A 13,032-nucleotide genomic window follows, 5' to 3' on the forward strand; every position below is an offset into this window, starting at 1 on the left:
TATGCCCATTGGAGAAAAGCCCGGATTGCATTTCTATTTAAGGAGACTCGAACCTAAGGATTGAAGGGTGTGAAAGTATTTAAGAATCTTTGTGTTAAGGTTTATATTTTGAGTCTTTTGTTTATGTTATTGTTTATGCACTGCTCTAGCGCCTGTATTCATATCTAAAGGCATAGAGATTGGTTTGATAGTTGAGTATTAATTCAAACACCAATATCTTTATTAGTGTATTGATCACTAGGATTAATGGTTGAGAGAAAATGAGAGGGGTCTCATATTTAAGGGGGATCCTAAATAGAAATACACATGTAGAATTAAGAAGAGAGGTATTGGACAAGGATTGTTCATCTAAGACACTTTGTACTAATTCTATTAAGAGTGGATTTCCTTTATTGGGTTGGATACCCCTCCAGATGTAGGTGACGTTGCATCAAACTAGATTAACAATTATTTGTGTTCTTTATTACTATTTGTTATATTTCATAGTTGTTGTCAAACTATTATCATCAAGTTGTGCACAACTATCCCAGACATTGTGTCCAACATCTGTCCCTTTTAGAACAAAATTTCAATCTCTCTCTCCTCATATTTTCCTTAGTGATTTTGAGAGTGAACTTTTATATTTGTAAGGTGTTTCTAATGTGGTGTAAGGGCAATATTTTAAATTCTCACTGGGAAAAATTTTGTTTTGGTTGTGAGCTAAACCAATTTAAAATATCTTGTTTGGTTGGGGATGTCTCTGTAGTTAAAACTCTTGGTCGATACGTGAACTTAGCTTGTTGTTAAAGGATCCTAGTTGGTTGTGGAGGTCTCCTTAGTTAAAACTCCCCCGTTGGTTCGAAAGTTAGCCATTGTAAAACTTACATCCTTTTATAAGGAGGTTCAAGGGTAAAGCATGTTAAAAGCCCTTATCATTGTAGAAAATCTCAAGAAGGAATTCTTATGAAGGGGACGTAGGTCCCTTTGTTATACCAAACCTCTATAAATGGTGTTTTATCTCCTCCCTTAACTTTTTACTTTCCAGCTATGTATTTCCTTTCCTTTTCAATTTATCTGATTTTTCTGATTTTTGCTGCTTTTACTTTATTTGTTTTGCAAAAGCTTTTTAAACTCTGATTTTGTGAAAGATTTTTATTTGAAAATGTTTTTTCAGACCCACACAAATCACACCTCCTCCTTTTGTGTTTAGAGTCACCTGACCAATAAAAATATGTGTCGAATTATTTGGTCGGACATGATCGCCAGAGATGACCAATGAAACTATTACAATCTGGGGAACGAGTTATCCCCTAATGAAACAAACTCAGAAGAAATACTGAAATAGTTAAAAATAATGATATATTAAAATACACATTGCAAAGTAGGACCCATGAAATGTACATATTCATTGAAGTTACATTGGGTAGGAACACCGCGAACAAAACAAAAAAACAATAAAGGACTATACATCCAGCTCATCACTAGCAGGAATCAGCTTCATATCCATCATTTCCTAATCAAGACAAACTTTCTCTAGCAAAATATGAATTTGAGGATAAAAATATTCACTTGCTGCAATCAATTCTTAAAAGATACATGCACGGTGGAGAAAACCTCTTCCACTGCCTTTGCATACTCCTTAGCCAAGGAAAGATTTTCAAGACGCATCTCCCAAAGGTCAACCTTATTTTTCTTCCAAGCTTCTCGAGTTTCTCTCATAGAGTCCTCTAACTCCTCCACCATTTTATGAGAAGAATCCAACGCCTTGTTGGCCTCAGAGAGTGCAACCTTAGCCTTGGTCAATGTTTCTCGTGTATAGACCGGAGCTGTGTACTTTTTCTTCACCTCCTTTACGAGCAACTGCACATTCTCAGCTAGTATGTCAGGATACTTGAAAGGTTCTACAACGAACCTTATCCCTAGAAGTAAGATAGACGCCCCTTGGAGCTCCTCCAAATACTGATTTTGCTATATTATAAGAGATTTGTCGTTCTTTTCCTTTCGAAGATGATAAAAAAAAGACTTTTTCCCTCCCGACAACACCAAACATCAAGATCTTATAACTTCTTATGGAAAACGACTTCAGCCTGACTTGAAAAGTATGTGTAATCAATCCTCTTCATAAGTAGAAACTCGAAACTCTAAAACCGTTCACGGACAAGGGCAAGCAAGGAGCAAAGGAAATGGCCACCAGAGGCGACAAAGTCCCACCCATAGAGCGGCATTTCCTTCTGTGGCACCTCAAGCATGAGACTAATGGTCAAACTCCTTCCAACCATAAATGGATGTCCTTAACGTAACATCAATTAAATTAGTTTTAATGTAATTTTTGAACATATCAATAGTGTGTAAAATTTTATAAACATAAAAAGGCTTAAATAGTATTTTCGTCCATGTAAATTAGCGTGTTTTTAATTTTGGTCCCTATAGATTTTTGTGTTTCTTTTTGTTTGGATCTAATGTTAAAATGCAAAAGTTTTTTATTTCTTTTTGTTTGGATCTAATGTTAAAATGCAAAAGTCTAAAATTTTGCTCTCAGCAAGGGTTGAACTCATGCCCCTTACCCTCACGTATTACTCTTCAACCACTAGGCCATGCTTAAACGACTAGGTCATGCTTTCTATTTTTTCATTACAATGGAACAACATGTATATTACATAAATGTTTCAGTATTTAATAAATAGTTGAAATATTTGAAAGATTAATGCTTCAATATTTAATAATTAATTAAAATTAGTTGAAAGATTAATAAAAACAAATATACATTTATTTAATACTTCAAATATTTATTTAATAATAATATCAAATAAATATGAAATAGTTAAATATTTAATAAACTAATTGTTTAATAAACTAAATACTTAATAAACTAATTGTTTGATAAACTAAATAATTAAAATATTAAATATTTGAATCATTAATAATTAATATTAATGGTTGAAATATTAAATATTTTATAAATAGTTTATTTAATAATTAAAATATTATTATATAATATATTTAATGCATTGGGTATTAATTTTTGTTTTGTTCTAAATAAATAATAGGGTTAAATATAGTAAGCCCCCTGCCATTATAGCGAGTTTTGGTTTGAGCTCCCTGAAGTTTTTTTTTTACTAAACCTCTCTTATAAAATATAAATCCCGGATTTACCACACCCTTTTATCCTATTTGCTGACTGAACTTTGACTTAATTAATAATGTGGCAAAATGAGACTTGATGTCTGTATATGATCACAGGCTTTTACCCTTTTATCCCACCATTATGAGATTGTTGATGTGATGAATATTGCATATTTACGAAACGGAGAACGCTGTGTTCAAGGTGTTGTTCGCCGCGGATTCGTGTTGAGGTTGTGATGTTGATAACGATCTGAAGCGTTGCTGTTGATGAATTTTTATTCTTGTAAGTGAACTTGATGGGGAATTGAAGGTTCGATTGGTTCTTGAGATTGAAGAGTTGATGAAGGTTGAGTGTTCGGTTGCAAAGATATGAAGATGATTATGCAGAGCTTTTTGTGAGGTTCAACGATGGAGGTTCCTGGAGAGAGGTGAAGGTTCGTTTTTCCCGCCCCATTCTGTTATGAATCTTTTTTCTTTTTGATCTCCTCTTTTTCCCTCTGATTTTCTCTTCTGTTCTGTGAGTTTGTTATCTCATTTTCTGATGTGGCCTCTTTGTTTTTTTTTTCTTTCTTGATATGCTGCAGGTTGATTACGATTTGAACTAATGTGTGGGCTGCAGTGGGGTTGGTCGGGGTGGTGATGGTGGTGGTGATGGAAGTTGGAGAGGTGGTGGTGGAATAAAAGGGTAAAAGCCCATGATCATATACAATCATCAAGTCTCCTTTTGCCACATCATCAATTAAGTCAAAGTCCAGTTAGCAAATAGGATAAAAGGGTTTGGTAAATCCAGGATTTATGTTTTATAAGGGGCGTTTAGTAAAAAAAAAAACTTCAGGGGGCTCAAACCAAAACTCACTATAATGGCAGGGGGCTTAATATATTTAACCCTAAATAATAATATACAGTAATTTATATATTAAATAGTTTAACACATTTTAATTATTATTTAACTATATTATTTTATTATTACAAATTAAAATATTTAACACTTAATATTTAATATTTAATATACTAATTCAATAGTTGAAATATTATGAAATAATTATTTAATATATAATTATTAAAATATTTAATAGTTGAGATATTAAATAGTTAAAATATTTAATAAATAGTTGAAATAATTATAAACCTATTTAATAAATATATTGAAATATTTAATAAATTAATTATTTAGCGTTAATATTTATCAACTATTAAAATATTATTACTTATTATATCTAAAATATTAAATATTTGAATTATTTATTTTAATTTATTAAATATTTTATTTATTAACTTTTTAAATTGAATACTAGTAAATACTTGAAACATTACATAGTAAAAATAATATGAAATATTTAGTAAAATATTTACGGTTATTTATTATTGTATATTATTATTTATTAAAACAAAACAAAAATTAATACCAAAACTCAAAAATAAAATAAAGTTTATTTCAAAAAAGTTACCTAATTATGTAATATATACAAATGAATTGCAAATATATAAATAGTAGAATTGGCTTGGTGGAAAGGCTTTAGAGGTGCACGCCACGTCATTACCTTTTGCCACATATGCATTTTTGTAACGGAAGTTGGACCGCAATAAATATATGGGGATTTGAACAATATCTTACAGGGACGAAAATAGCGAACATAAAACTATAAACTATGCTATAATAGATTTAAATCCAACAAAAAATTAATTTTGTAATCTAAATCTACGGTAAAAGTTTATTGAAGATGTCATAGTATTAAATAAAGGCATACGGTTGAATTGATCATACAGCTAACCTAGAAAACAGAATCAATACACTAGTTTGGAAAAATAAGATAATCAAAACTTTATTTAATCTAACATAAAAGACAATTGACAGAATATATTGCCTGTCATCAGCTTACACATTTTACATCTCATATCGACAATAGCTAGCAGTCTTCTACCGACAAGCCAAATAAATAACACAATCTCAGCAAAACAAGAAAAGAAAAAAAAAAACAATCAAATTAAAAAATAAGATACATCTCCTAAAATGGATTAGTTCGTGCAAACAGAGTCTCTTAGCAAGTAAACTATAAAATGAACAAATAAAATTGAAGTAATCCATATTAAAATTGAGACTAATCACTTCCAATCAATCTAAACTTTAGCCTCACCAAGTTCAACATCTTTCAACGGACTGTTATCTATCCCTTCCCTCAATAGTCTAATTTCTTCTTCTGTTAGGCTGTTTTTTGCATGAGGAAGAGTCTTTACATTTGAGGACTTTTCAAGCTCCACAGCCCAACTATAAATTACCATCCCAACAACTGCAAGAATCATTCCCATGATGTTCTTCAAAGTTAGCTCTGAATCGAATAGTAGCCACCCCAAAGTCAGAACACATACTGTTTTCATGTGGCCTAAAACCTGGAAGGAAACTGCTGAGAAGCGCCCAATGCAGAGGTACTGGCTTATATTGCAAAACACAGCTAGGGTGCATGAAAGAAGAATGAATATCTGCAGAGATTTACAAAGACCCCAAGTAAACAATCTAACACTATATGTAAAGCAGAACTATCTAAACTCAACACAGAAGAGGGTGATAACTTACAATGGCACCAGAAGACATCTTAAAGTTGGTTATCAACTTGCCACTGAGATAGTAATCAATAAATGGACCAAGAATAATAAGAGAGAGGGCTTGAATAGGAGCAGTCTTACTTAGCAGTTCAAAAGATCCAATTGAATATTTCTTTTGTAGAGATCCAATTGACTGTTAACACAAAGGGGAAAATAAAAAATCAGGGGTTAAAAAATCAAACTGATTATTATACCAGTGTAAGCCAACTAATTCATGATTAATTAGTTCGATGACCACGGTTCAATTGAGTGATTGAGTCAGTGATATATAAAATATATTTTTAATTATATAATATATTAAGTAATAAACAGTGATAATCATAAGAATAATCATGTTAGTCAAAATTTAAAATTAGCATAACTGACCATATTTATGTTCTACAAGATAAAAAATTTAAGAACAGGCTAAATAAAAAAAAAAAAGCTAAATAGGCTATTGTAACATTACATTCAACCTGTATTAAACTAATCAATAATTTTGATGAAATTGAAAAACTAAAAAGACTAGTGCTCACTTCGGTTTTGAACTTACCACTTGACCGATTTTAAAAATTATGTATTCAATGACTGATTTTAGAAATTACATATTCAACTCTCCTGTTTTACAATGAAGTAACAAAACCTTCAAAAGAACAGAAATGATGCTCCATTTATGATTCTACATCTATGCAAGTTCCACCTAGTACTGACCTTCTATTACTCCAATTCAAATTCAAAATACACAAAAGAATAAAAAAACTCCCATGCTACCAACACTTGGTTATAAATGACGGCAGAAAAGGAAATCACAATAAATTCCACATTACCCATATGGTGGAATGAAAACATATATAACACTTACAATTTGCTGTAAAGATGATGATACAACAGCTAGACAGGCACACACGAAACCTTTGAGGTTAACTTTTACATCAGTTACAGTGCAAACGCCCACACCAATAACCACAACCATGACTGCAGTTTTCACTTCTCTTGAGTAGTGTTTACCGTGAAGGATCCATTCCATGACACAAACCACCGGAATCATGCTTAGTTTTGATATCTGTTCACATACACAATGAGAAAATGAACAGCTGAAAAATATAAGAAATAAAGGTACAAAGTGAAAACATGAGAGTAGGGTCCTTTAAAAGTTAGAACCCATTGGACAAAAAAGCTGAACCTTGATGATGGAGAGTTAGATAATAGTAATTTGAATTGAGCATAATTTGAATTTATTACAAGATGACAAAGAGCACAATGTTGCTATAGCTTGAACAAGTTTTCCGGAGAGCAAGCATTTACAAAATGCTTTGCTTAAAATTCAAAGCTTACATAGTGATAATCTTGATGAAGATGTAAAATTATACTAGAATAAGTGCATCGGTATTCCTTACATATACTAATACTGTGAGGGTTGACAATGATTACCAATCCCAGTTGCAGAGAGTGAAATAGAAGGAAATAGTATTATAGATTTGAATTAATTAAGTGTAGCACAGAGAAGTTAGAGTAGAAAATTTGAATAAGGAATTATTGTTACATTGGGGTTTTAGAAATGAATCCATGTTGGATTTGAGGCAGAAAGTAGTAATAGAGTGGGAGGGAGGGAGGGAGCTGCTGCTTACTTGGTAGAATCCAACAGAATTGAGCATGAGGCTGAGGTTCATCCCAGTGATAGATATATTGGCAATAGCAGAGAACCAAATAAGCTCCCAAAGAGGAACATGCTTTGAAGCAGAATAACCGGTAGCATTTGAAACAAGACCGACGAGAGCAGTTACGGCGAAGTGGAAGCCGGTCAATGTAGTGGCTGTGTATGAAAGTAAAGTAAATAGATTAGAGATCTGGGTGCAGATCGAGAGGGGCAAACAAGTAGGAGATCTTACCGAAGGTGAAAGCATAACCATTATTGGACATGAGCTGTTTATTAGCCATGATAATTCCAACGGAGCTCACAACGTTCATACCCCATGCTCCAAAGTTTGATATTGAAGACGATTTCTTTTCGCTCTCCATCGACTAGATCTGAATTTGAGTTGTTGTGAATTGTGATGTGAGAGAGATCGATAACTCAAGATCGAATCGAGATGGATAACTCAAGATCGAATCGAGATGGATAACGGAATTGAAAAAAAGAAGAAGAAAGAATAAAGGAAGTGAGGGAGGGAGGGAGGGGCTTTTGCTTTGGGCGTCTTTAAAACACTTTCTTCCTCCCACAACACTTTCCTATTCCTTTCCCTCACATTAATCTTTTCTTCTGCCTGCCTGCGTCTTCCACTTAAACTCTCTGTAAAAATATTTCTTTTATTTTACAGTGCTGCTGCTCAGGACAGCATCGGTGGAAGGAACAAGGGAATCTTCTCTCTCTCACTTGTCTTATGTTTGGTACCCAATAGAACTCAAAAAGAGCTGGAATATCACGTCTTTTTCTTGGCTGCATTGCATAATTAAAGGAAATTAAAAACAAAGAAAATCATTTTTTTAACAATTTTAAAATATTAAGTGAGTTTAATTTGCAATATAACTAGCGCGATGGATAATCATTTATTCTAACCTGCATAATCAATTACAATTTAAAATTCACAGTAATCCCATATCAACTTCTCCTCTTAGTGTGTTTGGTTCTGCGGTGAAAAAAATAATTTTGATAGAATTGATTTTAATATAAAGTGATTTATGTTTGAATATATTCACATCAAAAGTGATTTGTATGAAAAATGTTTGGATATTTTCATCAGAATTGTTTTTGGATGTGTAAATGATAAAAAGGACACACAACAAAAGATGATGAGAGTTATTGATGTTGTTCAATTTAAGGGTAAAAAAGAAAAACTGGAAAAGGGAGAATTGATTCCTAGATTGATTTCAAGAAGTTAGAAATTGTAGCTTCATGAAAAATCAATTCTGAACCAGAAAAAGCACGGTGGCAGCAGATTATTTGAGAATGCCAAACACTCCAAAATTGATTTTAAGGGTTCGGAATTGATTCTGATGCTTTCTACCGGGTAACCAAACATAGGCTTAATCAATTACATATGACAATGATTAAAACACGATCATTTGAGCGCAAGAGAGGGGATACTCTTTCCATGTCAGGCTGACATATGAGCGCATCACGCTTGAGTTCTTAAGCACTGTTAAGCTCCACTTATAAAAAAGGTGGACGGGCACCACAAAATATTTCTTTGGTACTTTAAATTTTCGCCTGCATAATAATGATCATGAACTGTCTGTTGAGGAGTTAGGAGGCATCCTTCGACTTCCATAGTATGGACCGGGGACTATTCTGGATGACTTTGATTCGAAAACTTTTTGGACAACTATTACTGGTAAGACAGATTATGTCGCAAAGGGTGCAAAGACCTTGGGCATCCAAAACCCCTGTTTCAGATATGCCCAAAAGAGCTTGACTTACACTCTGTTTGGAAGAGGTGACAGTACAAGGGTAGCAACTCAGGGGGAATTATTTTTCCTGTATGCCATTGCAAATATGATGTCGGTGAATGCCGCTTCCTTTGCGGCTAGTTATTTGGAAAGAGTGGGCCGAGCATCTCAAGGTGGCATTTCTATTGGGGGTATGATTACCAAATAGCCAAACACTTTGGTTATGGTCCTGTTTTGCATAGTGAGACTCTTGTAGCTAGTAAGGATAAAATTGACATGAATGCTTTTATTCAACAGGGCATGATTCAGATTATTCGTGATTACTATTCTGTAGTGAGTCATAACAGGTTTATTATAGCACTTCTTAATCCTGACAGAATTGGTATATCTGATTGTGCTAACTAGTTGTATGAGAGTGTCGTCCAGGATGAAAAGAACGAGTATGATACTGAAAATGTTTTTGCAGGTGTCAATAATGATGAAGATGCTCATGACCATGAGCAGTTTGTTCCTCCTCCCCAGATGTCACCCCAACTAGGCGTCGAGTCATCATCCATGACTCATGACCAATGGACTGGGTACAGTTTGAATTAGGGGACCTCCGCACGGAGCAATCACAACAAGGATGCAATAATTGATGTTGTATTTCTCACCTCGTCAACCTCCTCAGTAGGGCATTGCGAGTACCCCTCTCTATCTAGTCCTTAAACATTGGTGTCAGTGTTTGGTTCAAGTGTGGGTTTTTTTTTACTGTTTTATTGTTTTTGGTTTTTGGTTTTGCTTTGTGATTTTCTGCTTTTACTCGGTGTTATTTGTTTCATGCACTGTAGATTCTTGTGTTTTTGTCTGGATAGATGACAGAGCTAGTATTAGTGGGTGAGAAAACTCCATCCTCTTGCTTGTTTTCCATGAAGTCCCCCCAGAAGTTGATACTACTGAAAAAGAGAATTGGACGTAACTTTCACAAACTTGACTGACAAAGGATCCATGTGCATCCTGAGCTGAATGAGAAGCTGCATCACACGAGAAGTATTTTGGAATCTGTTAGCCTTACCCAACATGGTGTGACATAAAGGCCAAACACATATTCATCATGAGAGATAAGTCAGGTATGTCTCTATCGCTCCAAGTTTGCGTATGTTATTTTGGAATATCACTGCATAACCACACACACTGAGACACGTTTGTTTTTTTACTCCTGAGCCTTTTCAGCCATTCATGTGTAATTGTTATCCCTTGTTAACCCCGTTGAGCCTATATCCTTTGTTTGTGTTACCACCACATCTGTATAAATCCATGGCCTAAACACGTCCTTACCCTTCTCGGACAGGCGTTGTATCTTAAAACTGTGACAAGTTTAAGTTTGGGGTATTGGACACCAAAGATAGACTAGGTAAGTGCAAAATAAAATTTTAAAAAAAGAAGAACAAGAAGAAAAAAAAAAGAGAAAGTCTTGATAAAAAAGAACAAGAAAAAAAGGACAGAAATTTATGCATTTACCAAAAAGAAGAGACCCGGTTTGAAAAATCAAAGTTGCACACTCAAAGAAAATGAGTGAGTAGAAACTAAGGAGTCAAGTGAAAAAGGTGTCTAAAATACCACTATGATGAATGTTCCAAGTTGACATAGTCCAAAGAATGACAACACTGAGTCTGAGCCCAAAACCATTTGTTTTCCCGTTGTTTTGTTTATCCCACCGTAATCAAAGTCCTGTTACAACCTAAAAAGACCTCAAAAAGTGTGTATTGTGTGAAGTGAAAAGAGAATGTATTCAAACTCATGAATTGATATTGCATAGTTTGATATTTGAGTACAAACACTTAACCTAGAGAGATTTGGTGAGAGTGTGGCAGAATATTCGATTCGGGACCACAGGAAAACTCTGGAAGGAAAGTGAATGTAGGTTGCGAAAGATCTCAGTAGTATTGTGGTGAGTTAATTGTTAACATATTTTAGGGGGTGACTTGTCTTGTATCCCGAGCATTGCTTGAGGACAAGCAACGAGCTAAGTTTGGGGTTGTGATCGATCACCATTTTTACTATGTTTATGCCACTTGTTTGACAATAATCCAGGTAATCTACAACAATTTATTTCATATTTTGTTATCATTTGAGTCGTTTACATCTTCCGTGCATATTGTCCGAGTTTTATTGTTTTAAGTTTTATTTTATCTTTTATGTGTTTTATGTGTTGGTTGGTAGTTTGTGATTGTCTCCAGGTTTAGGTGTACGATCCAAAGGTCTCGGTGCGAGAAAGTGAAGGAATCGGAAGTTTCGAGGAAGAATTGGCAATGTTACAGGAGGCCTGACACGGCCACCCGTGTCAGGATGGGAACCCCTTGGAGAATCATCAACAAAAGGGAAATTATGGGGCTGACACGGGCCATGTCAGCAGGTTTGAGACTTGAACAGTTTGTGGGAAAGAGGCCGATGGCCAACACGACCAACCGTGTCAGCTGACACGAGCTGTGTTTCCCCAGGCGCTGATTTTCTTCACTTTTCTAATTTTTCACTAAGAATTGAATTGGAAGGGTATTTCAGGCAATTCAAAACAGGCAAATGGACTTTCACTATTTAGGAGAGTTTTCACGAGGAAATAAAGGACTTTTGACGGCGAAAGAATTTCACGATTAGATATTGAAGCATATGAGATTATTGGCGAACAGAGACTTTTCATGAGCGGAAGTAATGGAAGATCAAATTTCATCATTAATTTGTAATGTTTAGATTTTATCTTATTGAAATTACTTTGAACAATATGAGTAGCTAATCCTTCCAATGCTAGGGGTGTCATTGATTTAGCTCTGTAAACAACTTTTATTTCAAATTTCTTTAATATATGTGTTTTTCTTATTCAATTTGACACTGAAACAAGGATTGGATCATGGTTAACAATTAGGCTTGACCGCCATTGTTAAGGTTTTTGTGCGATTAAACTATAGAAGTTATTACTTAGGACTAGGATAACCTATGATTACCGGCTAAATCTTGATATAACCAAGGCTTGAGTTTATCATAAATCACTAAGGGCTTATGATTTAGGATAAATAATCAGAAGTTTTCCTTTAAGACTTTAAAGGAAAATACTCTAAAGATCTGGTAATTGAGCATTTTGAACTTGTTGAAGAAATCAGGATTCATGGTTGTAATAAGGCAAATCATATTCTTTACCCTAGCATGGTCCTCATATCTGTGAAAAACCCACTTTTCTATTCTGCTTATTTTTACTTATTGTTATTAACGATCTTCAAGCAAAACCCCATTATAGTACACTTTCTATTTTTCCGATCAAGTTTTTAGCGTCGTTGTCGGGGATTGCCAAAATATAGAGTTTGATTTTAGTTCAATTGAAATTTTGTTGCTCTGCGACTAAAATTTTATTTACTGTTATATTTATATTTTTATTATTATTACTAATTTATGTCTAATACTTTTTATGCGAGGAAAGCCCTCTGCTGAATTTCCTTTTGACGCGGAAATAGAAAGAAATTTTCACGCAAGACGCAGACAAACTCGATTGGTGAAATTGGAATCTGAAGAAGAAGTTTTCTCATTTCATTCAGGTTCGGAGTCTGAAAGTGAAGAATAAAATATGGGTGAAAATCCTCCACCACCCGAGAGACTACTTAGAGACTATGGGGGAGCAGCTGCTCCAGCAGGTCGATTGACTATTGTGAATCAACCGGTAAATATTACAAACTTTTAGCCGCACCCTTCAACACTCTAACAGCTCGAGAAGAGACCTTTCACAAGAAAGATAAATGAAGATGCAAATAAGCATTTGCAAAGGTTTCTTACTATAAGCAATACTTTGAAGATTGAGGGGCATTCCGAAGAAGAAAATAAATTAAGAATGTTCTCGTTCACACTTTATGAAGACGCGGAATAGTGGTTTTACTCATTACCTGCTAGGAATATTACTACTTGGGAAGAGATGGAAAATTTTTCTGAATGAATACTTTC

The 13,032-nt window shown here is 34.2% G+C and overlaps 1 protein-coding gene across 1 annotated transcript; it reads right to left on the reverse strand.

Annotated features, from left to right (window-relative positions):
- Window positions 1–4,899: 4,899 nt before the first annotated feature.
- On the reverse strand, window positions 4,900–8,077 carry LOC131596721 (UDP-rhamnose/UDP-galactose transporter 2). Its single transcript, XM_058869464.1, has 5 exons — window positions 7,572–8,077; window positions 7,311–7,495; window positions 6,545–6,745; window positions 5,675–5,836; window positions 4,900–5,580 (listed from the first exon to the last, which is right to left on the reverse strand). The coding sequence occupies exons 1-5, from the start codon at window positions 7,699–7,701 to the stop codon at window positions 5,221–5,223; spliced, it is 1,038 nt and encodes a 345-aa protein (XP_058725447.1). The 5' UTR covers window positions 7,702–8,077; the 3' UTR covers window positions 4,900–5,220.
- Between the last annotated feature and the right edge of the window lie 4,955 nt (window positions 8,078–13,032).

The sequence above is a fragment of the Vicia villosa genome, linkage group LG4 (genome assembly GCF_029867415.1).
Source record: "Vicia villosa cultivar HV-30 ecotype Madison, WI linkage group LG4, Vvil1.0, whole genome shotgun sequence".
In the NCBI taxonomy this organism is placed as follows: domain Eukaryota; kingdom Viridiplantae; phylum Streptophyta; class Magnoliopsida; order Fabales; family Fabaceae; genus Vicia; species Vicia villosa.

What these genes read in the sequence shown, in the direction of transcription:
- LOC131596721 (XM_058869464.1), bottom strand. Translation starts at nt 7,701, where the DNA reads ATGGAGAGCGAAAAGAAATCGTCTTCAATATCAAACTTTGGAGCATGG. An exon ending in CATCATCTTTACAGCAAATT is followed by an intron (nt 5,837 to 6,544) that starts GTAAGTGTTATA and finishes TTGTGTTAACAG; the next exon opens with TCAATTGGATCTCTACAAAA. An exon ending in AGATGTCTTCTGGTGCCATT is followed by an intron (nt 5,581 to 5,674) that starts GTAAGTTATCAC and finishes AAATCTCTGCAG; the next exon opens with ATATTCATTCTTCTTTCATG.